Source organism: Apium graveolens, chromosome 2 (assembly GCF_009905375.1).
Source record: "Apium graveolens cultivar Ventura chromosome 2, ASM990537v1, whole genome shotgun sequence".
NCBI lineage: Eukaryota > Viridiplantae > Streptophyta > Magnoliopsida > Apiales > Apiaceae > Apium > Apium graveolens.
Window position 1 is genome coordinate 297,651,521 of NC_133648.1, and position 26,256 is coordinate 297,677,776.

General features: G+C 39.6%; 2 protein-coding genes across 7 annotated transcripts; both read left to right on the plus strand.

Moving 5' to 3' along the window:
* The first annotated feature begins 1,141 nt into the window (after window positions 1-1,141).
* LOC141708632 (uncharacterized) lies at window positions 1,142-7,254 on the plus strand. Its single transcript, XM_074512353.1, has 15 exons — window positions 1,142-1,559; window positions 1,924-1,996; window positions 2,110-2,131; window positions 2,227-2,305; window positions 2,712-2,744; window positions 3,234-3,382; window positions 3,478-3,634; window positions 4,050-4,290; window positions 4,467-4,708; window positions 5,118-5,381; window positions 5,474-5,584; window positions 5,939-6,163; window positions 6,244-6,447; window positions 6,536-6,712; window positions 6,804-7,254. Exons 1-15 carry the CDS (start codon window positions 1,173-1,175, stop codon window positions 7,005-7,007), a joined length of 2,568 nt encoding a protein of 855 aa, XP_074368454.1. The 5' UTR covers window positions 1,142-1,172; the 3' UTR covers window positions 7,008-7,254.
* A 1,250-nt stretch (window positions 7,255-8,504) lies between these two features.
* On the plus strand, window positions 8,505-14,857 carry LOC141708633 (BTB/POZ domain-containing protein At1g03010-like). 6 transcript variants are annotated; one of them, XM_074512355.1, is made up of 5 exons: window positions 8,505-9,503; window positions 11,379-11,490; window positions 12,475-12,541; window positions 12,829-14,016; window positions 14,145-14,857. In XM_074512355.1, exons 2-5 carry the CDS (start codon window positions 11,399-11,401, stop codon window positions 14,682-14,684), a joined length of 1,887 nt encoding a protein of 628 aa, XP_074368456.1. In that variant the 5' UTR covers window positions 8,505-9,503; window positions 11,379-11,398; the 3' UTR covers window positions 14,685-14,857. The 6 variants fall into 6 exon arrangements, with proteins under 6 accessions (XP_074368456.1, XP_074368455.1, XP_074368457.1 ...); XM_074512354.1 differs by lacking the exon at window positions 8,505-9,503 and having other exon boundaries at window positions 11,050-11,490; XM_074512356.1 differs by lacking the exons at window positions 8,505-9,503; window positions 11,379-11,490 and adding an exon at window positions 11,559-11,617.
* The last annotated feature ends 11,399 nt before the right edge of the window (window positions 14,858-26,256 follow it).

Sequence of the window (26,256 nt, forward strand, 5' to 3'; positions counted from 1 at the left end):
TTGTATGTTATGCGTTTATATTTGATTATCAAAATATGGGCTAAGTGATGATATTTTTGAATGTATTATGTGTTACAAGTATACGTATTGTTGTATATATGTGGTGTGTAGACGATAATTTTAGATCTCTGATTTGTGCCATGGTTTGTGAAAATATCGAATAAGAATTTAGAACCGCAGTCACCGGATTGTAGTGACAGTTTTATGAAAATTTAGGACCGTTATCACCGGGTTGTAGTGGTCTTGGCATGAGTTATTGATTTTGGAATTATTGTTGTCTATGTGCTATGTGTATTGTGTGTATCGAATAAGAATAAGAATAAGAATATGTATCAAAAGTGTTTGTTTCTTATATCGTATCATATTGATTATCGTATTTTTTTAATATGTGTATGTGTTACTTGGCCTACTAGTTGGATCGATTATTTTCTTGCTGGGCTGTATAGCTCATTCTTACCATTTCAGGTTTCGTCCGAGATTCGAGTTGAATAGCATTGGAGTTCGAGGACCTTAGTTTTGGAGTAGATTGACTTTTGGACCGTTTCCGTTAGCTGCGCTTTTGTAATAGTCACTTTTGTAATAGGATTTTGGATTAATAATTGTATATGTTTTAGTTTTGATTTAGAATTTAATAGTCCGGAAGTGCGGGCCGTTACAGAGTAGGTATTGGGTTATATATAAAGACCCTCCTAGTTTCATTTCCGGACAAAATTCAATAGCAATATAGCCCTTTAATGAATACATGTATACAATTATGACATATTTATCTTCCTTTCCTTTTCTTCCTTGTTCATCAATAAACAACATATGTTTGTTGTTATCACTCAACAAAAAAATGTTCTTTTCTCCCGTTTTTCTTTTTGATCTCCCTAAGTTGACAAGAGCAAAGTGCTCAACCATTCTCCAATTTCCTGCTTGATGGAGAGTGTAAGGTCCAACAACGTTGTGTTTCACGCTCCTTGATAAATAACTAGAACTTTACGGTATTAATCTTGTTATGGTTTTTTCAGTAATATAGCAAAAGCAGACAACTTTTGTTTGTTTCTCTCTCGAATGCAAACAAACATGTTACATTACTGGACAGCTATGCATATCAAAGTGCATGTTATACCAACACGTGGAATAAATTATACTGTCACCAGAAACACCTAGCTCACTTCCTCATCTTACAAATGGCAACTTCTACTCTTCATTCTTTCCTCTATCCAAAACTTCACAACTATAACACCGATTATATCATTATATTTAATTCTTTCTTAAATACCTCTAAACCCCATCATTCTATGCTCAGAAAACTCCACTTTTCTCCTTCAATCCGCCATTTTCTTGTTCACAATCAGCACAAAATTAGAACTTTAGCAAACCCACTTAATCAAACTTCAAGATTTCCACTTCTTTCACCTTCAATTCTTCCAAAGATTCAATCTTTTGAAAAGGGTTTTACTAAGATTTCAATGTCAAATCAAGAATCAGCTTCGGTTTCTTCACAGGCCCATAAGTATACTAATCGTTTAGCTTTGGAGCATAGTCCTTATCTTCTTCAACATGCCCATAATCCAGTATGTGATACACCATCTCTCTCTCTCTCCCCCCCCCTCCCCCCCCATATATCTATATATGTTGGTTTTGTTTTGTGTATTGTGTAGTTTGTGACATGGAGGGTAATTATTATGACTAGATTTAATTAGAGGTTATTTTTTGTTGTTTTTCGGTTTGGAGGATAAGAATTGATTGTATCTTATTCCAAAGTTATTTTTATTAGATTGGTAATTGAGTGTTAATTGATTATCTGAACTAGTTTAAACAAGTTAATTTAGCTGCAATGTTTAAAAATGGTTGATTGCCTGATAAGTAATTGCAAATTGTGTGTTGGTTTTAGATGAATCCTCATTTTATGGAATTATAAAATTTGGAATTTTGAAGGTGAATTGGTATCCATGGGGTGAAGAGGCGTTTGAAGAAGCTCGCAAGAGAGATGTGCCGATCTTCTTATCAAGTATAGTCTTGTTTATAGTGGAGACTACTTTATGACTTGTGTCTTATTTTAGTAATATCTGATCATGTTTGTTTGCCCATGGTTTCTGCCTCTGAAATTTTTACGTTTCGAAGTTGGATACAGCACCTGCCATTGGTGAGTTTCTCAACAAAACTACGAGAGAGGTTACATATATTAAGGCTGCCAATTATTGGCAGGAAATTTTTAATAAGTTGTTGACCACATGATAGGTGTCATGTGATGGAGGTGGAATCTTTCGAGGATGAAGATATTGCCAAATTGTTGAATGATTGGTTCGTCAGTATTAAGGTTGGGATAACACTTTTTTTAATTTAACTCGTATTCTGAGATTGTTTGCATTTAAAATTATACAAAAAATTGTTAAATCATGTTAAGGATCTCGTAAAGTTAACGATAGTAATTAGAAGAAAGCAGTTTGTGTTTCATGATGAATAATAACTTAAGTGGGATAAAACTTTACTTTCTAAAATCAGGAGAAGAAATTGTTATCTCTTACTTTCTGCTGTAAGATAGTGGTAATTAATAATCAAACATGGATAAGTCAAATCTAAGTATTTTCAAAGTCTAGTGAAATACTTTTTTTCTTTCAAATTCAATTATATTTTTAGGTCCGGCCATAATAATCCATGACAAGTATCTCTAAAGAATACTTTCAACCATCTTATACTGTTCTTTTAAACATGTTTCCCAACAGGTTGATCGAGAAGAACGCCCGGATGTTGATAAGGTAAGTTTACTAGTTTTAAATTTACATCTAGGAGTTACCTGATATAACATCTCTTGACAACGATTCCTTTTTGGTTAGAATATACAGTCAACATCGTTGTTAGTCCAAGTAGCTTAAGCAGATATTTTTATCTGTACCGCCCCCCTTATTGTTGTGCTTGCTGAGCTACGTGCCATGCATTTCTGTACTTTCAAAGCAAGATGGCATCACATATTCTTATTTATAAATATTGGCCATATGGCGCATGTGTGTATACTTGGAAAATATGGCTATATGAATACTTAGATGGCATGCTATAAATGTATGTATATCCATGTATATGTCAGGGAAGTTATAAAATCTGAGCCAGTGGCATTAGATAGCACTCTACCCGGGTTTAGAAACTAATAGAAGATAAAAAATGTTAGATAAAAGTGTAAAGTTCTTATCTTTTTTGTGTTTGGAGTTTTTGAAGATGTATCTCTTCTGCTGAGTTTTCTTTCGATGCAGGTATACATGACATATGTGCAGGCATTGTATGGGCGAGGAGGATGGCCCCTAAGTGCATTCCTTTCACCTGATCTTAAGCCTTTGATGGGTGGGACGTACTTCCCTCCAGAAGACAAGTTTGGAAGGCCTGGGTTCAGAACTGTACTTAGGTAAATGAGGCTATAATGATGGAATTGCAGTATATAACATTTGCAGTGTTTTTATTTATATATGTTTCTTTATTCTCATACTTATGTTGTTGCAGAAAGGTAAAAGATGCTTGGGAAAGTAAAAGGGACGTGCTGATTCAAAGTGGGGCTTTTGCCATCGAACAACTGTCAGAAGCCATGTCTGTGAAGGCAGAGTCCTATAAACTATCAGAGGGAATAACCCAGAGTGCGTTACGCAAGTGTGCAAAGCAGGTATGTATGTTACCAGCATATAGCTGTTAACATGTTAATTTGGTGTCATTGATTTTAGTCCTTATAGATCATCCATCTGGAGTTTTAATAAGCGTCTAGACTCTGGAAATACAACAATTTCAAGTCCATGTTTTGTTTAGTCTAAATCATACCCTAAAATAGATGAACCGATTAATGCAGGAGTAGCGCTAGAGTTAGAGAAATTGTCACTGTTGTTAAAAACTATTTGCCTTTGTTGACCAAATACTGGTTCTGGAATCTGATTGTCTCTGGCCCTTGAATGTTCGTGTAGCTGAGCAGTCGCTAGTTCATAAATCTAGGCAACTCTCAAGTTCTATTTTCTGTTTGCTCCGTCATCTCTCATGTCTTCTTGCTATATTTCATTTGGGGATTAATATTTTGTTTCCTTTTGTAGTTAGCTGCAAGCTATGATTCACAGTATGGCGGCTTTGGCACCTCTCCAAAATTTCCTCGACCAGTTGAGGTTCAACTAATGCTTTACCAGTCCAAGAGGTTGGAGGATGCTGGAAAACCTGGCGAGGCGAAGGAGTTTCTAAATATGGTGCTTTTTACCTTGCAATGTATGGCAAGAGGAGGAATCCATGATCATGTTGGCGGGGGTTTTCACAGATATAGTGTGGATGAATGCTGGCATGGTAGGTTCATTTTCATTAATCATAAGTAAGAGGAGGTTTTTAGGGGTTTAGGGAGTGGACAAAGTGAAGGAAAGTTTATACCGGGTTTGGTTCATATTACTTAATTGAGAAGTTGGTAAGCTTCTTTATTGTTGATGGAGATGTACTTGACTTATTAAGGTCTTAATTTCTTGCAGTTCCACATTTTGAGAAAATGTTGTATGATCAAGGACAGCTGGCTAATGCTTACCTAGATGTCTTTTCTATTACAAAAGATGTCTACTATTCGTGCATGGCTCGAGACATTCTTGATTATGTACGAAGAGATATGATAGGTCCAGATGGGGAAATTTATTCAGCAGAGGATGCTGATAGTGCTGAGACTGAAAATTCTCTAGGGAACAAGGAAGGTGCATTCTATGTCTGGACCAGTAATGAGGTATATCCACCGTCATTCTGATATTAGCTTGAAACTTCATTTTTTCCATATGTTCGTACGATTGGACATGCTTTGCAATGGATGTATGACAAGCCGAGGTTTTATTCAAGGACTGAACTGAAATTCTGTTATATCAGTTTTGATTAATATTTCCACTCCAATAGTCCAATGCAGAAGTCTCAGTTAAAAAAAAATTACGGTATAGGGGTCTACTATTATCACCACTAGTTTAAATTGCGGTGTGTCAGTTAAGTTGTACAGTGCATAGCTAATAAATCATTTTCCTTATTTACTTTTCAGGCGGTTTTCTTTTATGTTTTCAGACCTGCACTGCTTATCAAGCTTTTTAAGGATTATAATATCTCGATGCGTTGTCACTTTTCTAAGGTATCTATTCTTTGCTTTATAGGTCGAGGACATAGTGGGAAAGCATGCTGATCTGTTAAAGGAGCATTATTACATTAAGTCATCAGGAAACTGTGACCTATCTTCTAGTAGTGATCCACATAATGAGTTTAGTTCAAAAAATGTGCTCATTGAAAGAAACAGTACTTCTGCTTTGGCATCAAAGCTTGGAATTTTTCAGGAGAAGTATCTTGAAATTCTTGGTGAATGCAGGCGGAAACTCTTTGATGTAAGATCAAAGCGACCCAGGCCACCCTTGGACGATAAGGTTATTTTTTCTAATCTTTTCCCTTATTTTACTTCACAAGCTAAATATTTAAGACGCTATTGCCAGAGATGTTAAAAGATTTTACGTTTTAGGTCATTGTATCATGGAATGGGCTCACAATTTCGTCATTTGCTAGAGCCTCTAAGATTCTTAGAGGTGAACCTGATGGAACAAAGTTTTACTTCCCAGTTGATGGTGCCAGTGTAAGAAAGATTTTGCCACCTTTTTTTGTTGATAGAGATTTCGTGCATTGTTTTGTTGGTAGAGTACAGCCTGCTGTTTGCTTTTTGTTTATAGTGCATTGCTCTCACGGTGCTTTCTTGATGAATACCATTGACGAACTTCCAGTTGAATTTATCTGGTGTTTTGATTTTGTAGGGAAAGAGATGTGTGTGGTCCATTGGTAGTTCCTAGTCATAAATTATAACTTCTATTCTAGCTGTTTGTTACAGTAGATTTAATACATAGATACAAGTATATATGTTGAAAAATGCCGTCTTTAGCATTCCTTCCGAGTGACCAGTTGACTCTTTCCTTGTCCTTTTGTTGAAAATCAGCCAAGTGACTACATGGGAGTTGCAAGGAAAGCAGCGTCTTTTATCAGGAAGAAGCTTTACAATGATAAAAAACGCAGATTAGAACACAGTTATAGGAATGGCCCATCTAAAGCACCCGGATTCTTGGATGATTACGCCTTTTTGATACAAGGGCTTCTCGATGTTTATGAATGTGGTGGTGAAGTCTCGTGGCTAGCCTGGGCAATTGAACTCCAAGATATACAGGCAAAGCAATGAATCCTGGCTTTTGGCCATTATTTTCCAAACTAGACTCTCTAATGTAGTTCATATTTCTTGTTTAATAGGATGAATTGTTCCTTGACAAAGAAGGTGGAGGTTACTATAATACTGCTGGTGATGATCCGTCTGTTCTTCTCCGTGTGAAAGAAGACCATGATGGTGCTGAGCCCTCTGGGAATTCTGTCTCAGCTGTTAATCTTGTTAGGTTGGCTTCCATGGTTATTGGCGATAGGTCTGATCAATATATGCAAAACGCTGAGCATCTCTTGGTTAGTTTTTAGTGCAATGGTCTTTCCCCCAAGTATTATATGGACGGCCACTTAATTGTACATTTGGTTTCAAATAAAACATCTGCAGGCAGTCTTCGAGAAGAGGCTGAAGGATGCTGCTGTTGCTGTACCTTTGATGTGCTGTGCTGCCGATATGTTATGTGTTCCTTCACGCAAGCAAGTTGTCTTGGTTGGTTCCAAGTTATTGCCAGAGTTCGAAAACATGCTTGCAGCTGCTCATGCATCATATGAACCGAACAAGACAGTAAGTCAATCATGTTTTTTTCATAGCATATGAATTTTAGTTGCCGCAGATGTTCTCTTATGTTTCCGTTATGCTTTGCCTTGTATTCTAGGTCATTCACATAGATCCTGTGGACGTGGAAGAGATGGACTTCTGGGAAGAAAATAATGCTGACATTGCCCTTATGGGGAAGAACAGCTTCTCATCTGAGAAGGTGGTAGCTCTTGTCTGTCAAAACTTCACATGCAGCTCGCCAGTCACCAATCCTTGTGATCTTGAAGCACTGCTTGGAGAGAAACCGCTGTGTGCTGCATAGATAATCTAATAGTACTGGTGGATATACTAAGCTTTAGTTTCGTTAGGCAAGTTGAAATTTAAGTGAAAGTCACTAGGTAAAAAGTGATGCAGCAGTGATGTATAATATGCCAATGTTGTTTGACAAAAGCTTCTTATGAAATAAAGCTCCAAAGCCTCTGGTATGGGTTTCTTGGAAGCTCTGTTTAGGAGCGAGTTACATGTTTTAATGACGTATATTTTAGACCATTAGCTACCACTAGGGTTCAGGACTTGAGGTTCAAAGTCTATGTCAGTGTACGAGAATCTTATACTAGTATATTGTATCCGTTTCTAAAACAGATGAAATTGTGCATGTATGAGCCTGAGGCACGAAATAACTAAAATAGATGGGAAATAACTAAAATAGTGTGATGTATCAAGGCCCACAGGTGAGCAAGGCACAATTATACAAGTATACTCGAGATGAAAGCCCAAAAGAAATTGGATGGGAAAATAACAGGGGCAAATGAGTCAATGCACAGAGGAGGTAGTAAAGGGAACGAGGAGGAAAGAAATTAAGCTTCCTGTCAATTCGTTTTAATCTGTAATAAGTACTAGTAATTGAGGAGTTAGATAGAGCAGGGGAAACATTGTAGTTGTTGAGTATTTTCTGAATTGAGTTTTATTATTACAAGTGTTCCATTACAAATAGATAGACATGTCAAAAGACAAGTTAGAGATATGCTCCGTTTTCCGGACTCTTCAAGTCTTCAATTTTAATAGAATATCCACCCAAGTCTCTACTCGTGCGCTGTTGGTTTTTCAGTAGGCTGTGAAATTGGTTGGTTTTGTTTTTTAATTATTCACAATCTTGCGTTAGTTGGATAAACGTACATATTCTGAAAACCTTGATGAACATGAAATCAAGGTCTTATGCCGAATAAACCACCAGCACCAGGAATAACTATAATACTATAATAAACCCTGATGAACATGAAATCAAGGTCTAATGCCAACAAATCAGTACCAGGTCTTAGTTAGTTGGATAAACTTGTTTTAAGGTAATGTTTTCTCCGAACTACTCATCATCAAAGTATATGCTTTGGAATTGTCCCTAGTTCCATTTGCTTAAGCAATGAGTGTATTTGGGGAATACTACTATATCAATTTGAAAAAAAAAAAAAGGACTGCAATTCTGTAGTTATGATAAATGGGGATGCAAGATAAGAAAATGCAGAAGTGTCGGCAAAGGAGTATCAGGCCGTTGGGCTTTGAATTGGCATTTACACAAGTGCCACAACTAAACAAATCGGCTGTCAAAAATATTTCTAAGTTGTGTGGGGATATGATATTGACTAGTCCTACAAACTAGCATACAATGTTGTTCTATTGATGTTTGAATTAACGTGTTCATATTTTGTTCGACCCTTACCTAGTAAATGCTGCATCTAAATTAGATGTATGAACATTACAGTGAACTATTGAAGTTTATATGTAGGGCTGGTCTTATTTTAGTTTATTATAGGCAGAACTGCTCTTAAATCCTGTTGCTTCGCATAATTATATCCGAGAAGAAAACACACGACGAATGTCATGAAATTGCAGTCCTCCAGAAGCACAAAATCTTTTCAAATCAGTGTATACCGTTTACATATAAAATGTGCTGAAACCTTTTATAATTGTTCTATTGTCATGGGAAAACAAAATGGAAGTTGATAAGACGGTAAGCTGGTCACAGCACGAGGTTTATTTAGCATTTCAGAGGTATATACTATCCGTTTTGTATAAGTTTCTCCTGGAAGAAGATTTTGACCGGAAGTCACATTCCCAGAAATGTTACTGTGAGATTTGACTGACCTTTATAGAATATGTTCAATGTTTTAAAGTTTTTCCTTCTTCACAATTTTCTCTTATGGCTTATCAAGTTTCTTTTTATGTCTATTTTATGAAGAACATTCCCTGTTAATATTGCTTATTTTTTGTGTAATGCCAGTATTTATAGTTGCAAAGTATTGTTATTAGTTTGTGCACTCCCTTATGAGTTATTCTTTTTCTTCTGGGTGATCTAATCCGAGCTATAGAGCTAAAAATCCATAAACTGTCAACAAATAGCTGATGATCTGTTGACAATGTAGGCATATGGCTAATCGTACTGCAATTTAGTTTTAACAAATCTTACTGCAAATGACGTGTTAAAAAGGAGTTCTTTCTCCAAGTACATGAATGAGTGGCCGTCTACGCTCTTTTGAGATGATCAAGATGGTGAACTTACATTTGTCAAGGGTAAGAGTTTCGAGTATTAGGAACTGTTACCCTTGACAATATTGGGATTGGTTTGGAAATGAAACTTATCCAGTTGTAATTTTAGTTTGTGTGGGAAATTTAATTCAGTGATGTATCTTTGGTGTATGACTGTATCTGTAAGTGCTGCAGCTTAGGTTATAAAAGAAGTGCCAGCACTACTCCATATACTGAAAAATCAAGCAGGGGAAGCAAAGGTATCCCAAGTTCTCTCACAAGTGTATCCTGGTTCATGGTATGAATCTTTGTACCTTCTGTTTGTCTATTTCAATTATATCCTTAAAATTTCTCCTTCCTGTGACCTCGGTGTACAAATGCTTTGCAGTAACTGAATATGATTGATATCGCCATTTGCTCTACCTAGGGAAGAAATCATAGCTGTAGGGATATGCTATCGTCTTTTTATCTATCAATGATTTGAAGTCTTGGTTTGATCATGGTAATGACGCACACAATGTTACATGCAGACAAAGAATGTTAGAACTGAAGTGAGATTCAGCAATCGCACAATATGATTAATTTATCATCTAAATAACTATTGTCCAAAGCATAATACTGTAGAGTATCATCTAAACATCAACCTGTTATAATAGGATTTATACAAAGTCTAGAAAAATAAGATGGGTACGGAACAAATGAACAATTGTGGGTCAATGTAATACACATGTGGCGAGTAGGACGGTAGTAAAACTGGTTCTGTGTGCTGGTGTTTGGTTCAAAACACAAGTCTGAGAAAAATTGTTCAAAATATTATAATTCAGAAGAGAACCCAATACAATACACAAACTTATGAGTGAAAATTTCATTCGACCATGCTCATCAAGAACATATCCGATTTCTGTTGTATTTTGGGGTACTGCATTGTGCAGGATTGCTGCCTAAGGAATAATACGGACATAGCTGTAGAAGTTTGTCGATTGTCCCTCATTTTTAATGATAGTTAGAATACGAAGCAAGATTCTCCTAGAGAACACAATTGCACATTGTTATTCTGCGCATGCTGAAGAATATCGGATGGCATATTTTTCGAACACTAAAGACCTGCAATGTTTTGGAATGTTACCGAATTGTTTTTATATTACACTTCTCAAAACTGAACAATTTTCTTAAAATAAAAAAACACCAGTAGGTGTATATAAGATAAGTTGAAACTGAAGTGGTCGAGTTATGTTTTATTGGGAATGTATGGGTATAATATTTTTACAAAATATGTACTCAAGTGCTTAAGTATATATAATCAGCGTGCCCTGGCATAGGGCCCTTGCATTGGCCTAAATTATCATTTGCTCCTCCACTTATGCTCTATGAAGAGTGAAGACAAACATTTTTAAGTTTCTACACCCCCCCCCCACCAACCAACCAAGAACTGTATACATGGTAAGCTGGTGAAATTTCATTTGATTTTCAAATGTACCTTATGTAGTAGATCTGAATTCAGTGAACCTATTGTTGAAACCGGCAAAAGTTTACTAGATCGATAATGTAAATCGGTTTCACTGGAGTCAGTTAGGTAACCGTGTCGCGTTAACGACAATTACCTTCTGCATAAACAAAATGATTTCTTGCGTTAGAACAGTAATGCAGACACAAAAGTGCCTCACCTTGACTTCAATGAATGATTTTCTCAAATGATGATATAGAATTTCAATGGAATTATCTTTATGTTGAGTAGCTATCAGTAGGTTATACATGATTGCAGACCCCAAAAGCACTGGAACCCATCTGTAATCATGCTATTTCTAGAGAACAATATCAAAACATACTAGTGAAAAAAGGCACACCCCTGATCTCTCTCCCCACCTTTCACCCAAAAGCAACACAAGGTCCCCAGACATATTACTATTATTTTTTACTACATGTGTGTTTAATTAACCTAATTAATTACACCACTCCCTTAAAGTTTAATCACTCTCCTTTAATCTTGCATGGGATCAAGTTACTTTCTACTTACTCTTCATTTACTTTCATCCTCCTACTGCACACACAAAATACACAGAGAAATAGGCAGTTCACACAGAAAAGAAGGTTGATTGCACAGTTGGATAAAGAATCAAACTTAGGATATCTTATGAGATGAGGGTTTCAGTTTTCAAAGCTTAACTTTTGTCAGGTTTCTTGTTGGAAGGAAGTATGGGAGTTGCTACACTTGCAGAATTGAAGCCAAGCATATCGGGGAGAAGGACTCTTCGTCCAAGTGGGAGCACACGAAATTTAGTCGAATGGTATACTTCTTCTTGCAAATTACTGTTATAATGCTTAGGAACCCAATTACAGGCTTTGAATTTAGCCCGACTTTGGCGCTCATATGATTCCATTTCAAGAATTAAAAGTGAGGTTCTCAAACGCAAGGTTTGTTTGTCTTAGAACAATGAACTTAGAAAAATACTTTGATATATCCTATATCTGGAATTGTTTTCGAAAATGTCATCTTTTTATCAAAGTTTCAGATGATTATTTGATCATTCAAAGAAAACCAGAGCATAAGGCACTACTTTTGAACAAGAAAGATACTTTTTGTTGAACATTTGGTTTTTGAACCTACCTTCTAAGATAATAGAACTGCATTCATGGAATTTAATAGGTTCTTAACAAATTACAGAAAATTCCAAAAAAGTTATCTCTAAACACATGAAGTTCTTGTCTATGGGCACTACATTACATAAATTATGACACTGACTTTTAAACAAACTTGAACTCAGAAGACAATGTCACAAGGCTATTGTCCTTGCTTCAACTTGAGCCACACAAGTTGTAAATTGCCAATAGTTGATTGTCTATTTACAATAATTCCTGAACTCACCATATAAAGACTCTCAATCAATACATGATAAACATCGTACTGTGATTGCTTGTTTACGAATACCAGTTTTGAACATATCACATTGGAGGAACAATCTTATCGAGAGTGTCACCCTCAAGAACTGTAGCCCTTTCACCAGCAATGCTTCGAGGGTAGTCCCACACATTCTGTTATTGTATGATACTTGATTACCGATATGGGCCTTTAATTTATTGCTAAATAGTTACAAAATGGATTACATATCTATCTTTGTGACTTGTTCTCAACATGGATTGAGTTTATAAATTTTTGTTCCTACACTATTGGTGCAAACTAACAATTAACAAGGATGTATGTCTTATTTTGTATATTTGTTTTTGGAATATGTATATAGTGGAAATAACTCTATCATTGTTTCCACTTGCAGGCCAATATCCGATGTTTCCAGCGATCTTACAGTTGAAGTAGGAACTGCAAGTTTTTCTCTTCACCGAGTAAGGAAACAATCGTTATTTATGTTTCTATACTGATTGCTTAGTTTACATTTTATTCTGATTCTGAAATATTAAAGCTTGTTTAGTTTTGAGCAAACCAAGAAGGCGTACAAATATAAGTTATACCCATTTGAAATTTTTTTCAGGATGTAGACTTGTATAGAAAAATCCTTTTTTTTTTATATGAATGAATCAAAGTTTTAGAAAGTGGAGAATAGTGAAGAATAAATTTAAGTGAACTTTTTAGTCTAGAATTTGTACATTTTATGATTATGACTCCTTTACAGTTCCCGTTGATTTCTCGAAGTGGAAGAATCCAAAAGATTTTGCAGGATGCAAAGATCTGCAGAATAAATGTGACAGGTGTTCCTGGTGGAGCAGTGGCATTTGAGCTGGCTGCTAAGTTTTGTTATGGAGTAAACATTGATATAACTCTATCAAATATTGCTATGCTACGTTGTGCTGCTCATTATTTGGAAATGACTGAAGAATTTTCGGACAAGAACCTCATACCCCGAACAGAAGGATACTTAAAGGAAATGGTACTCCCAAGCATATCAAACTCGATATCTGTTCTTCATCATTGTGAAACACTCCGACCATTGTCAGAAGAAATCAACTTGGTTGGGAGACTTATCAGCGCAATAGCAAATAATGTATGTAAAGAGCAGCTGACGTCTGGCTTGTCAAAACTAGATCACAACTTCTCCACAAAATCTATGCCTGTCATGGAAACAGAAATTACTTCAGACTGGTGGGGAAAATCAATGACAGAGCTAAGTCTTGATTTCTTTCACAGGGTTCTTACTGCAGTGAAGACAAAGGGTCTAAACCAAGATTTGATTAGCAGAATTTTGATCAACTATACCCATAATTCACTCCAGGGTTATGTTGCGAGAGATTTGCAGTTGGTCAGAGGAAGCTTATCCGATATAGAGTTTCAGAACAAACAAAGGGTCATTGTTGAAACTATAGTTAGTTTGTTGCCAACGCCATCAAGGAAGAGCACAGTTCCAATGGCATTTCTTTCAAGTTTGTTAAAATCTGCTATTACGGCATCAACAGTTAGTTCTTGCAGATCTGATCTGGAGAGAAGAATAGGATTGCAACTTGACCAAGCGATTCTTGAAGATATACTGATTCCGACTAACTCAAATGGAAACCATCAGATCCCAATTTATGACACAGAAGCAATTTTGAGGATCTTCTCCATCTTCTTGAATTTGGATGAGGATGATGACGAGGACAATTATATGAGAGATGAAAGTGAGATGGTTTATGACTTTGACAGTCCTAGATCTCCAAAACAAAGCTCGATTTTTAAGGTGTCAAAATTACTTGACAACTATCTTGCAGAAGTTGCCCTAGAGTTAAACATGACTCCATTGAAGTTCATAGCTTTGGCAGAATTACTTCCGGACCATGCTCGCCTAGCAAATGACGGATTATACAGAGCAGTGGATGTCTTTCTGAAGGTAAATACTCCAACATTATCCCATAAAAAAATAAATTTGAGCTATCTTATGGCACTAAATTATTTGTCAGCCCGCTGAACTTCCATCAGTTTATAAGAGCTTCTGAACGGTTGTGTTTTCTGGAACAGGTTCATCCAAACATCAAGGAATCTGAGCGTTACCGACTCTGCAAAACCATAAACTGCCAAAAACTATCCCAAGAAGCCTGCAGCCATGCAGCTCAAAATGAACGGTTACCTGTACAAACAGCAGTCCAAGTTCTGTACTTTGAGCAGATCAGGCTACGCAATGCAATGAATGGGGGACACAATCAAATTTTTTTCAGCTCAATGAATGGTCAGTTTCCTCAGCGTTCAGGGAGTGGTGCAGGAAGTGGGTGCATTTCACCAAGAGACAACTATGCATCAGTGAGAAGAGAAAATAGAGAACTAAAGCTAGAAGTTGCTAGAATGCGAATGAGACTAACTGACTTGGAAAAGGACCATGTCTCTATGAAGCAGGAACTTGTGAAGCCACACTCAGCAAGTAGGCTACTGAGATCATTTACCAGGAAATTAAGCAAGCTCAATTTCTTGTTCCGAATCAAAGAGATGAAGAACTTGAGTGGAAGGGCCAATTCAGAAAGTCGTTATTTCTTTCAAAGGAGAAGGCTTTACTCTGTTTCATGACCAATTTTTTCAGGATAAGCACATAGTATTGTACTACACTAGTACCATGTTCCATGATCATCTGGACTGAGCTAGAATAAATGACAAGCACATAATACAGTACTACACTTCTGCCACTGTAGTTGTTATGTTGATTAATGTTTCTTCGGTAATATAGATTTCTTACTTACAAATTACAACCGACTTGTTACCTTTTAATGTTCCTGCAGTTAAACGGATTTCTTTAGTTGTTGCTTGGAATTAATGTTGCAGCATGCCATCATGTATGTATATATTCATGTGAGCATATACTCACTTGGAAGGTATATAAGCCTTTTCTTTCTGAGTAATGCTAGAGGCACAAAAGATAGTTACAAAAAATTGTCACAAAATGACGTGGCATGAATAATGTGACACAATGAAAAATTTTAATTGGTCCTATTAATGTAACTGCACGGGAGTACATTTATATTTAGCCAACCAACATATGACATGTGTCATTTGTAACTATTTTAGTGACTTTTTGTACCTCTAGCATTTTCCTTTCTTTATAAACAACACATTAACATTATTAAAAGCCTAACGCCACTTATATAGGGAACAATAGCACTACTAAACAGAAGCTAAACCACCAGCAAGAACTAAAACTATATAAAACACTAGATCACTGAGAATAGATAGACCAACGCCAATTACTAGACCTATTTTTTTTTTTTTTGTAAATCAATACACCCAGCTTAACACTTACTAATAAAGGAGTAAACGGGAGTTAATGACACCTATACTAAATGCTACTTAACCTGTGTCTTAAGGGCATAGTCTAACCTGATACATTACAATGTTCGAGTAGAGGTCTGCCTATTTGTAGATACGGCCATTATACCGGAAGAAATCATTGTTGTAGCTGTTGTAGTCCTCCCTACGCGTACTTAAGATGGACACCATGCTCTCTTCTAAAACACCAGCGTGAAAGGGAAATTTCATATCCTCAAATTTAGCATATAGTGTTTTCCTGACAAGTCTACCATCCAGATCGAAGGCCAATATTGGAAGACAAATACTAAGTAGAATATAATTACAGATACCATACCAAAAATTGGAAGATCCTAAATCATATAACAACTCGCTTGTAGGCGATACCAACCAAGGCATATCTCCAACAAGGTCTTCATAGATTAAAGATTCTGCATTATTTATGTAACCAACCTGGTCTTGCTGGTTGGCTACTTCTCCAACAACATTAATATAAGTCTGATTATAACAACCATCTTTAATTTGGTCGAAACTAGGATAACTCATGATGTAATAACAAACTGAACGTGTATTTAAATAAGCTGAATTGACGATCAAGTACTGAAAGTAAACGATTAATAGACTAATGATAACTCCTGGTGGCGGGGCTGCTCCTTCGACGCCGTCCTGGATCCTTCGCCGCTGTAGAGGTGTAGCTGTGGTTGAGTTCCTACAAAACAACACCGGAAGGCGGGTTGGAGTCCCGCGGCGCCTCCGGCGTGAGAGTAAGAACTAGCTTTTCGGGAAGATGAGGATGAATATAAATGTAAGGGGGCTGTGTGTGTATATGAGTGTGAAAGAATGATTAACCCCAAAACCTCACCTTCTTGGGCTATTTATAGCCCAAGGATAGGGTTTTAGGGTTGGTACCTTTGAATCGTAGCCATTGGTTCTGGGAGCGGAGGACACCTGGCGGGAGTGGATGCTTTACATGTGTCAGTGCGGGACTGGCCGAGGAATGTTTTGAGGATCCTCTGACACGTGCCTTGATTATTCCCATGATTGATGCGTGACAGTTACTCCCATCATGTGCTCGGGTCAGCGTCTCACGTGCTGGGATTGCTCAAGGTTGGGGTCGTGGGACTGGATTAGTCATGACTGTAGTGTTAGGACTAGACTGAGTTGGGAGGCCAGGACTAGTCCTCCCAGGAGCTGTATGGAGTTAGGAGTCTAGGACTAGTCCTTCCAGGAGCTGTATGTAGTTGGGAGCCTAGGAGTAGTCCTCCCAGGAGCTATGTGGAGTTAGGAGCCTAGGAGTAGCCCTCCCAGGATCTATATGGACTATCATGTGCCCCCCACTCCCTTATGCAGATTTTCTGGATGGGGGAGTGAATTTGGGTATGTTTGTAGAACATGAGCTTTTGATTGTTTTGTTAAAAGAACTTGAGCTTTTCTTGCCCCCCAGTCCGGAGTTCGTTGAGTTCAGCGAATCAGGACTAAGGCGGTTGTCTTTAGCAGGATTTAAGCTTTTCTTGCCCCCAAGTCCGGAGTTCGTTGAGTTCAGCGGATCAGGACTAAGGTGGTTGTCTTTGGCAGGAGTTGAGTTTTTCTTGCCCCTAGTCCGGAGTTCGTTGAGTTCAGCGAATCAGGACTAAGGTGGTTGTCTTTGGCAGGAGTTGAGTTTTTCTTGCCCCCAGTCCGGAGTGCGTTGAGTTCAGCGAATCAGGACTAAGGTGGTTGTCTTTGGCAGGAGTTGAGTTTTTCTTGCCCCCAGTCCGGAGTGCGTTGAGTTCAGCGAATCAGGACTAAGGTGGTTGTCTTTGGCAGGAGTTGAGTTTTTCTTGCCCCCAGTCCGGAGTGCGTTGAGTTCAGCGAATCAGGACTAAGGTGGTTGTCTTTGGAAGGAGTTGAGTTTTTCTTAGCCCCAGTCCGGAGTGCGTTGAGTTCAGCGAATCAGGACTAAGGTGGTTTTCCTTCGCAGGAGTTGAGTTTTTCTTGCCCCCTAGTCCGGAGTGCGTTGAGTGAGAGGATTCCGGACTTGGAAGTTGAAACGGTTTTGGGGTTTTTCCCCCCAATTATTTGAATTATTACAGCTATAAGGGTATGGATAGACGTGTTGTAATAATTACTCTTTAATAATTACTGCTTATGATAGGTGGCTGGGATCGTGCCACGTGGCGCGGATGTCGGATTTTTCACTGCCTCTATAAAAAGAGGGGCTGCCCTCTTTCTTTAGTTTTTACTTTTCTTCATCTTCTCTTCTCAATTTTCTCTTTTTTCTCTGAATTTTTTCCGTCGGTATTTCTTGCTGGTGCGCCGCCGTTGTCCGGTCTTCCCCAATTTCTCCGTAATCTCTTTATTTGTAAGTTTCTTACTCTTCTTTTCTTTATTTTAGTTTGTTGTTCGATTGGGTTTTGTGTTTCTGCTATAGTTTTTGTATGATGTTGTGTTTAGTTCTTGTTTTGATTGTCTTGCATATCTGTATATATGTGTGTGTATATATATGTTTTTGTCTATATTTTGGTGTTTGATCCTATAATGATAGTGTTTCTGAAATTAGGGTTTTCTGTTAGAGTCCGGACTTGGGTACTTAGTCCGGACTAATAAGCTAGGTTTTGCGTTTGTAATTGGTTGTTGTTTTTGGGTTGTTTATATAACAGGCTATGGTTGTTTGTTTGGGTTCGGGGGTTTCCATTCTGGAGAGGACGTTTAGTTTTATATTTTGGTTGGGTCTCCGGACTGACTGATTTTGACTTGTAATAAAATTGAATCATAGGGTAGTCCGGACCATGTAGCTTCAAAGATAAATAAACTGTAGGAGTTTTAGACTAACCTTTGTAATTTGTTTTTAGGTTTATGGTCCGGACTAAAGCTCTTGCCAAGGCCTTCATAACTTGTTATCCGGGGCCCTCTAGTTCGGATTCTGAGTCTTCTGCTGATTCTGAACGGGTTGAGATGGGGAAGAGGGCTTCCACTTCGGATTCTGAGGCAATAACGAAGCTTACAGTTGCTAAAATATCTTCACGGAAGGTACCCTGTAGTCCGGAGGGTTTGTGGGTGGAGAATCTTGGTTATTTTGTTACTAAGAGTGAGGAGATAGAAAATAGTTTTTATTTTAGGAGCATTAGGTCCGGATATGCTAGGCAGGAGAATGCTGGCCCGGGGCCCTATGATAGGGAAGCTTTTGATAGGAAGTTTGCTAACAGCATAGTGGCTAAGGAGCACTATGAGTTGAAGGATGAGTATTCTGGGCTAGATAATGAAACCCAGGATTCGGCGGTCCGGGCTGCTTTTCAGTTGGATCGGCGGATTGAGTGGAGGTGGCCGACTCCGGACGAGAGGGCTCATCATAGGCCGGCTGATGGCTTCGTTCCCGTGTGGTTGGAGCATCTCCGGTCTGGATGGAATCCGCACTGGCATTTATTTCTAAAACATTTGTGCAAATATGTGTACAAGATCTCTCCAATGCAGATAACGCCTAATGGAATAAAGTGGATGACTTGGTTCATTGCCACTTGCAATCAATTTAAAGTTCAGCCCACGTTCAAGCTGTGGCATCATATCTTTCATTTAGTCCGGTCTAGCCAGTTTCCGTTATACGAGCTTCGGTTCCGGGCTCCGGAGTGTGGATACGGTGGCTCTTATAGGCCCGTTATTCAGCAATCTTCGCTGAAGTTTTGGAATGGGGAGTTGATCATGCTCCGGGGTTTGGACTTGCACTATTTACCCCATATAGCTTCGGAAGGAGTCCGGACTCGCTTCCGCAGGGATGTGCTCCGGGGTGACGCTCTCCGGTTAATTTTTGCATTTTGTGAATGTCTGGGTTTCCAGATGACCCGAGACACCTTTATGAATCATAGAACTCTACATAGGCTGGGCTGTAAGTAGTTTTCTTTCTTGTCCGGACCTTTTAAATGTTTCTTATCTGCTCCCCTTCTTGTTTGCTTCTTGTTTTTGACTTGTGTTTTTTGTTTGTTTCCTGCAGGTTTACCACATTATAATCCGGACATGTCGTCCTCCGCTTACAGTGATGCTCTGAAAGGTTTGGGCAAGGCTTTCAAGTTGCCAAAGAAGAATGCTGCTGGTGGCTCCGGATCGAACGCCTCGGCCGAGGAGGGATCGCAGAGCAATGCCATCCCCAATCCGGAGCCTGAAGTTCATGTGAACCAATCCACTCCAGAGCATAATGTTGAGTTGGATATGGGTAATGAGTTTGACAATCTTGAGGATCTTGGTCCTATTGGGGAGGTTCCGGGTGCTGATTCTGGGCGGAGGAGGAAGAGGCTCCGGACTCTTGGGTCAAAACCTCCTAGGGCTGAAAACTATGAAGGTGGCTCTGGGTCCGGGGCTGGCAAAGGGAAAGCAGTTGATGTGGATAGTCCGGATGAAGATGGTCCGGGGCTGGAGGAGAAGGTGGCTCGCTTCATGGCTGGGATTCCGACTCAACCTCAGTGGAGTAAGATGAATGAGTCCGGATTTGATGCCACAATGAAGGAGTGTTCCCGGCTCTGGGGTCAGGTATTTTCTTTTCGTTCTTGTTTTTTGCCTTGGTTTGCCTTAGAATATTTTTCTGAGTTTTTCCATTTTTTGCAGCTTGGCGGGTATATGGCCGGATCAGCTTCTCTGGCCTACAATGAACTTAAAATCTCCCGGAGTACCATTGCTGGTAAGGACTCGGAGATTAGTCAGCTCCGGGACCAGATAATTGTGAAAGACAATTCCCTCTCCGGACTGAATAAGCACCTGAATGAGGTAACAATCCGGGCGGAAAATGCTGAAAAGGAGGCTTCCGAATTAAAGTCAGAGTTAGCTGAGCTCCGGAAGCAGATGTCCGCTGTGCGTCCGGAGTCTGAAGTTGTTGCTGAATTTAAAAGGTCCGAGGAGTACGATAGAGCCCTTTCCAATGCTGGTGCTCCGGAGATAGCTCGGTGCTGGTTGATTGCTGAAAAGCATATCAAGACGAATCCGGAGGCTGATTGGGATAGTTTCGTCTCTGAGTTTATCAAATCCAAGGAAGATATTGAGCTTGGACTAGGTGAACCGGAGCCGTTCGATGGCCCTTGTCCCAGTTTCCTGCCTCCTAATGCTCCGGAGTCCTGATCTATATTTGATTTGTAAAATTGCTACTGATTTAAGACTTGATAATATTTGTTTCTTGTAATATTTTTTTGTACTTTGTTCCGGGCTTGTTTGAGGCCGGTGAATTTGTAATGAATGCTTTCCTTGTTGTTGTTTTAGTCTGTTTCTGTAGTTTGTTTTTGCCTTAGAATATTTTTCCCAGTATAATTTTGGTGGTTAGTCCTGACTAATCCTTTTATCCGGACTAGTGGCTGCTTTTAGTTAGAAAATTGGTTCTAAGTAAAAGTTGATTGCTCTAGTCCTTATTTATAGCATGTCCGGACTAGTGGTTGCTTTAAAATAGAAAATTAATTCTAAGTAAAAGTTGGTTGCTCTAGTCCTGACTGATAGGTTGTCCGGACTAGTGGATGCTTTTAGTTAGAAAATTAATTCTAAGTAAAAGTTGGATGCTTTAGTCCTTATTTATAGCATGTCCGGACTAGTGGTTGCTTTAAGATAGAAAATTAATTCTAAGTAAAAGTTGGTTGCTCTAGTCCTGACTGATAGGTTATCCGGACTAGTGGATGCTTTTAGTTAGAAAATTAATTCTAAGTAAAAGTTGGATGCTCTAGTCCTGACTAATGGTTTGTCCGGACTAGTGGTTGCTTTTAGTTAGAAAATTAATTCTAAGTAAAAGTTGGTTGCTCTAGTCCTGACTGATAGGTTGTCCGGACTAGTGGATGCTTTTAGTTAGAAAATTAATTCTAAGTAAAAGTTGGATGCTCTAGTCCTGACTAATAGCTTGTCCGGACTAGTGGTTGCTTTTAGAAAATTAATTCTAAGTAAAAGTTGGTTGCTCTAGTCCTGACTGATAGATTGTCCGGACTAGTGGATGCTTTTAGTTAGAAAATTAATTCTAAGTAAAAGTTGGATGCTCTAGTCCTGACTAATGGCTTGTCCGGACTAGTGGTTGCTTTTAGTTAGAAAATTAATTCTAAGTAAAATTTGGTTGCTCTAGTCCTGACTAATGGCTCGTCCGGACTAGTGGTGGATTTCTAAAAATATGCAAGTTAAAGAGAAAGCTTTTCATTGATCATTCATACAATATAGAATGAGAAACATTTTGGTTGGTTTCCAATATTGTCTACAAGTGTTTTGGTTGCTTTGTTTGCTTTACTACTGATAGAATTTCCTTAGCCTTAGTCCATGCCAAGTGTTTGGGACTTCTGAGGCATCCATGTTCAAGAGCTTGTAGGTTCCTAGCCTGAGGACTTTTTTGATCTTGTATGGTCCTTCCCATTTGGGCATTAACTTTCCGGTGTTTGTGGGGTCTGATGCTTCAGTGTCTCGAAGGACTAGGTCTCCAACTTGGAAGTTTTTTACTCTTGACTTCTTACTGAAATGCTCTCTTGTTTTCTCCTTGTATTTCTCCATTCTTTCCACAGCTTGGTCCCGGACCTCATCAATTAGTTCCATGTTTGTTTTGAGTCCTTCTTCATTTACTTCTTCTTCGAAGTGTATTGCTCTATGGGAAGGAGAGCCCACTTCAATGGGCAGCATTGCTTCTGTTCCATAAGCTAGTTTAAATGGAGTTTCTCCCGTGCTTGTCCTTGGGCTTGTCCTGTAGGACCAAAGTACGCTTTGTAGTTCTTCTGACCACTTGCTTTTGCTTTCTTTGAGTCTTTTCTCGATACCTCGGAGTAGGATTCTGTTGGTTACTTCTACTTGGCCATTTCCTTGGGGATATGCCACTGATGATTTTTTGTGCTTGATCCCGCGCTCTTGGAGGTAAGACTCGAACTCTGATCCGATGAATTGGGGCCCATTATCTGATACTAGGACTCGTGGTATCCCGAATCTCATCAAAATGTTGTCCATAAACTTTATGCAGTCTTGCTGATTGATTGTCCTCATTGCTTTTGCTTCAACCCATTTTGTCATGTAATCAATAGTGACTAGTAGGTACCTGAGGTCTCCTTTTGCTCAAGGGAAGGGTCCCATGATATCAATACCCCAAACAGTGAAGGGGATAGGTGACAGGACTGAGGATGGTAGGACTGGGCTTATCCGGGACACATTGCTGAAGAGCTGGCACTCCTTGCACTTCTTGACGAATTTTATTGCATCCTGATGAATTGTTGGCCAGTAGTAACCTTATCTTACGATCTTATGAGCTAGGGCTTTGGCAGACATGTGGTCTCCGCATATTCCTTCATGTACTTCTGTCAAGCAGTACTTTGCTTCTTCTGGGTCGATGCACTTCAGGATTGGAGATGAGAAGGTCCTGCGGTAGAGTACTCCTTCTTCGAGGAAGAACTTGGCTGCTTTTGCTTTCAATCTTTGAGCTTTTCCTTTATCTTCTGGGAGCTCCCCTTTGTCCAAATAGTTTATGAATGGATTCATCCAATTTTGGGTGCTTTCTATTTCCAAGACCTCTCCGGAGTCAATTGATGGTCTGTGGAGTTCTTCGAAGTAGACTAAGCAGTCCAGATCTGATGAATTCCGGACTAATTTGGATAGGATATCCGCTTCTTTATTTTCTTCTCGGCATATCTGGAGGACTTGGTGGCTTGGGATTGAGGCTAAGTAGCTCTGAACCAGCGCTTGGTACTTCGCCAGAGTAGGGTCCTTCGCTATGTATTCTCCGTTTGTTTGCTTGACCACTATCTGGGAGTCGCTGTAGATTTTTAAGTTCTGGACCCTTAGAGTCCGGGAGAGCTTTAGTCCTATGATCAACGCCTCATATTCTGCTTGATTGTTTGTTGCTGGGAAGCTGAAGGATATAGCTGTCTGAATCTTAAATCCTTCTGGGCTCCTGAGTATGAGTCCGGCTCCTGACCTCTCGGTTGTTGAAGAACCATCTACCTTTAAGGTCCAGGCTCCCAGACTAATTTCCTTTTTTAGCTCCTGATCCGTGTCCATTGTCTCTTGGTCTTCTTCCGGGAAGTTGCATTCGATTATGAAATCTGCAAGAGCTTGAGCTTTGATTGCAGTCCTGGGAATGAAGCTTAGGTTGAACTGGCTCAATTCCACAGCCCAATTAACGAGTCTTCCCGAGATATCTGGCTTGTGGAGTATTTTCCTTAGTGGTTGATTTGTCACTACTCTGATCTCCCTCCCTTGGAAGTAGTGTCTGAGTTTCCTTGATGTTGTAACCAAAGCAAAGGCAAACTTTTCCAATCTTGGGTATCTTGTTTCTGCATCTTTTAAGACCTGGCTTACATAGTAGACTGGTTGCTGTGTTCCATTCTCTTCCCTGATTAGGGCAGCTCCTACGGCTTGTGCTCCTGCTGACAAGTATAAGTAGAGAGGCTCTTCTGGCTCAGCTTTGGTTAGGACTGGTGGGTGAGAGAGGTAGGATTTGATTTCCTCGAATGCTTTCTGGCACTCTGGGCTCCAGTTTACCTCTTTCTTGTTGGTTGCTCCTTTGAGTAAATTAAAGAAAGGTAAGCACCTCTCTGCTAGTCTTGAGACAAATCTCCTGAGTGCTGCTAGTGATCCTGCTAGTTTCTGCACATCTTTTTGGGTCCTGGGAGCTCTCATCTCCTGGATTGCTTTTATTTTCTCCGGATTGGCTTCTATACCTCTGTTGCTGATCATGAATCCTAGGAACTTTCCTGCTCCTACTCCGAAGGTGCATTTCTCCGGGTTTAGCTTGAGTTGGTTCTTCCTCAGATTTTCAAAGCACTCCTTCAGATCTTCCACGTGCCCTGGTATAGTTGTTGATTTAGAAATCATGTCATCGACATAGCATTCCAAGTTTCTCCCAATCTGGGACTTGAATATCTTGTTCATGGCTCTTTGGTAAGTGGATCCTGCGCTGGTAAGCCCGAAGGGTAGCATCACATAAGCGTATACTGCTCTGTGAGTTATGAATGCTGTCTTAGGGATGTCCTTCGGGTTCATCTTTATCTGGTTGTATCCGGAGAAAGCATCCATGAAACTTAGCATTACATGTCCTGCGGTGGCATCTATCAGTTGATCAATGTTTGGAAGAGGATACGGATCCTTCGGGCATGCATCATTTAGGTCAGTGTAGTCCACACACATTCTCCATTTGCCGTTGGACTTCTTAACCATGACCACATTAGCTAGCCACTCCGGATATTTGATTTCTTTGATGATTCCTGCTTTGAGTAGCTTTTCTACTTCTTGGTCAATGGCTCTCTGCCTCTCCGGAGCAAAGTTTCTTCTCTTCTGTTTTACTGGTTTTCTGTTGGGGTTGACATCCAAGCTGTGCATTGCTATGGACTCATGTAGTCCTGGCATGTCGTTTGGACTCCAAGCAAAAACATCTTTATACCCCCGGAGCAGGGATACTAATTTCTCCTTGAAGGACTCCTCGAGTCCTGACCCAATCCTCACTTTTTTGCTTGAATTGGTTTCATCTACTTCGACTTCTTCTGTTTTGACTGCTGCTTCAATTTTTGCTTGTTCTTTGTTTGAGATCATTTGATGAATCCGGGCTTCAGAGTTCATCTTTAGATAGTTGTTTACTTTTTCAGGTTCTTCGGTTGCTTGCATGGTAGGAGGAGGTTGGTCTAGGACTCGATTTGTTTTGTCCACTACCATGACTTGGTTGCTTACCAGTTCTTCTGGACTTATTTTGCTTGCTTCTTCCCTTGTCCGGGGTCGGTGCTTCTTCGTGCTTTATTGCTTGCGAAGGACCGTAGCCTTCCTCTTGTTATCTTGATGGGTTTCTGCCATAACTAACCCCTGGTTGTAGCATGTTTCAGCAACTCTGTAATCTCCTTTAATCTCCCCGACTCCCGTCGGGGTTGGGAACTTAATCTTGAGATGGGAGATTGAAGTTATTGCTTGCATCATGGTTAGAGCTGATCTGCCAATAATTCCGTTGTATGAGGAAGGAGCGTTGATCACATAAAACTTGATGACATGAGTCACTTAGTTAGGAGCAGATCCAAAGATGACTGGCAGATACAAAGTTCCTTGGATCGGGACTAAGTTGTGGCCGAAGCCATAGAGTGGGTCTTCTCGACATTCATTTGAGCGGACATTCCCTAACTGCATTCTATCCACTGTGTGCTTGAAGAGGATATTTACTGAAGAGCCATTGTCTATGAGCATTCTTCTTACTTCATTATCGAAAATGTCTAGAGTGATAACCAAAGCTGCATTGTGATGAGGGTTGACTCCTTCATAGTCCTTGCTGCTGAAGGATATCACCAGGTCTGGGAGTGATTGGATTGAAAGTACTTCTTCGCCGAAGTCCGGGTTTCGGGGTGGGGAGTAGGATCCGCCTAGGACCACATTGACTACATTCTTTCCTTTCTTCTGCGCTTCCCCTCTGCTGTTGTCCCGAACTAAGTACTTGGTCATATTTCCCTTTTTCACTTGGTCCTCAATGAAGTACTTGAGTGATAAGCAATTCTCGGTCTTGTGGCCATGGGTCTCGTGATAATCACACTGCCTATTGTAGGGCCTGCTCTCCGGAGGAGTTTGCATTGGCTTCAGAGGATAATAGAAAGGCTTGTCTTTGACTTCTTTCAAGATTTCCTCCCGGGTCATGTTGAGAGGAGTCCAGTCCGGCTCCTGCTTCGGCTCCCGAGATTGCTTCACGGGTCCTGGGTCGCTGTTCGACTCCTGCTTAGGACCAAGTCTTTGGAAAACCGGGTTTGCTTGTCTTTCTTGGCTTTGGTTGTTTTGCTTGAATTTCTTGTCCTGATGGTAACCCCCTTTCGGTCGGTCATCAGTGTTTTTACTCCTAGACCCTCCATTCCGGGTCATTCTCATTGCCTGGAGCACATCTGTTTCCTTAATGAATCTGGCAGCCATGGAATAA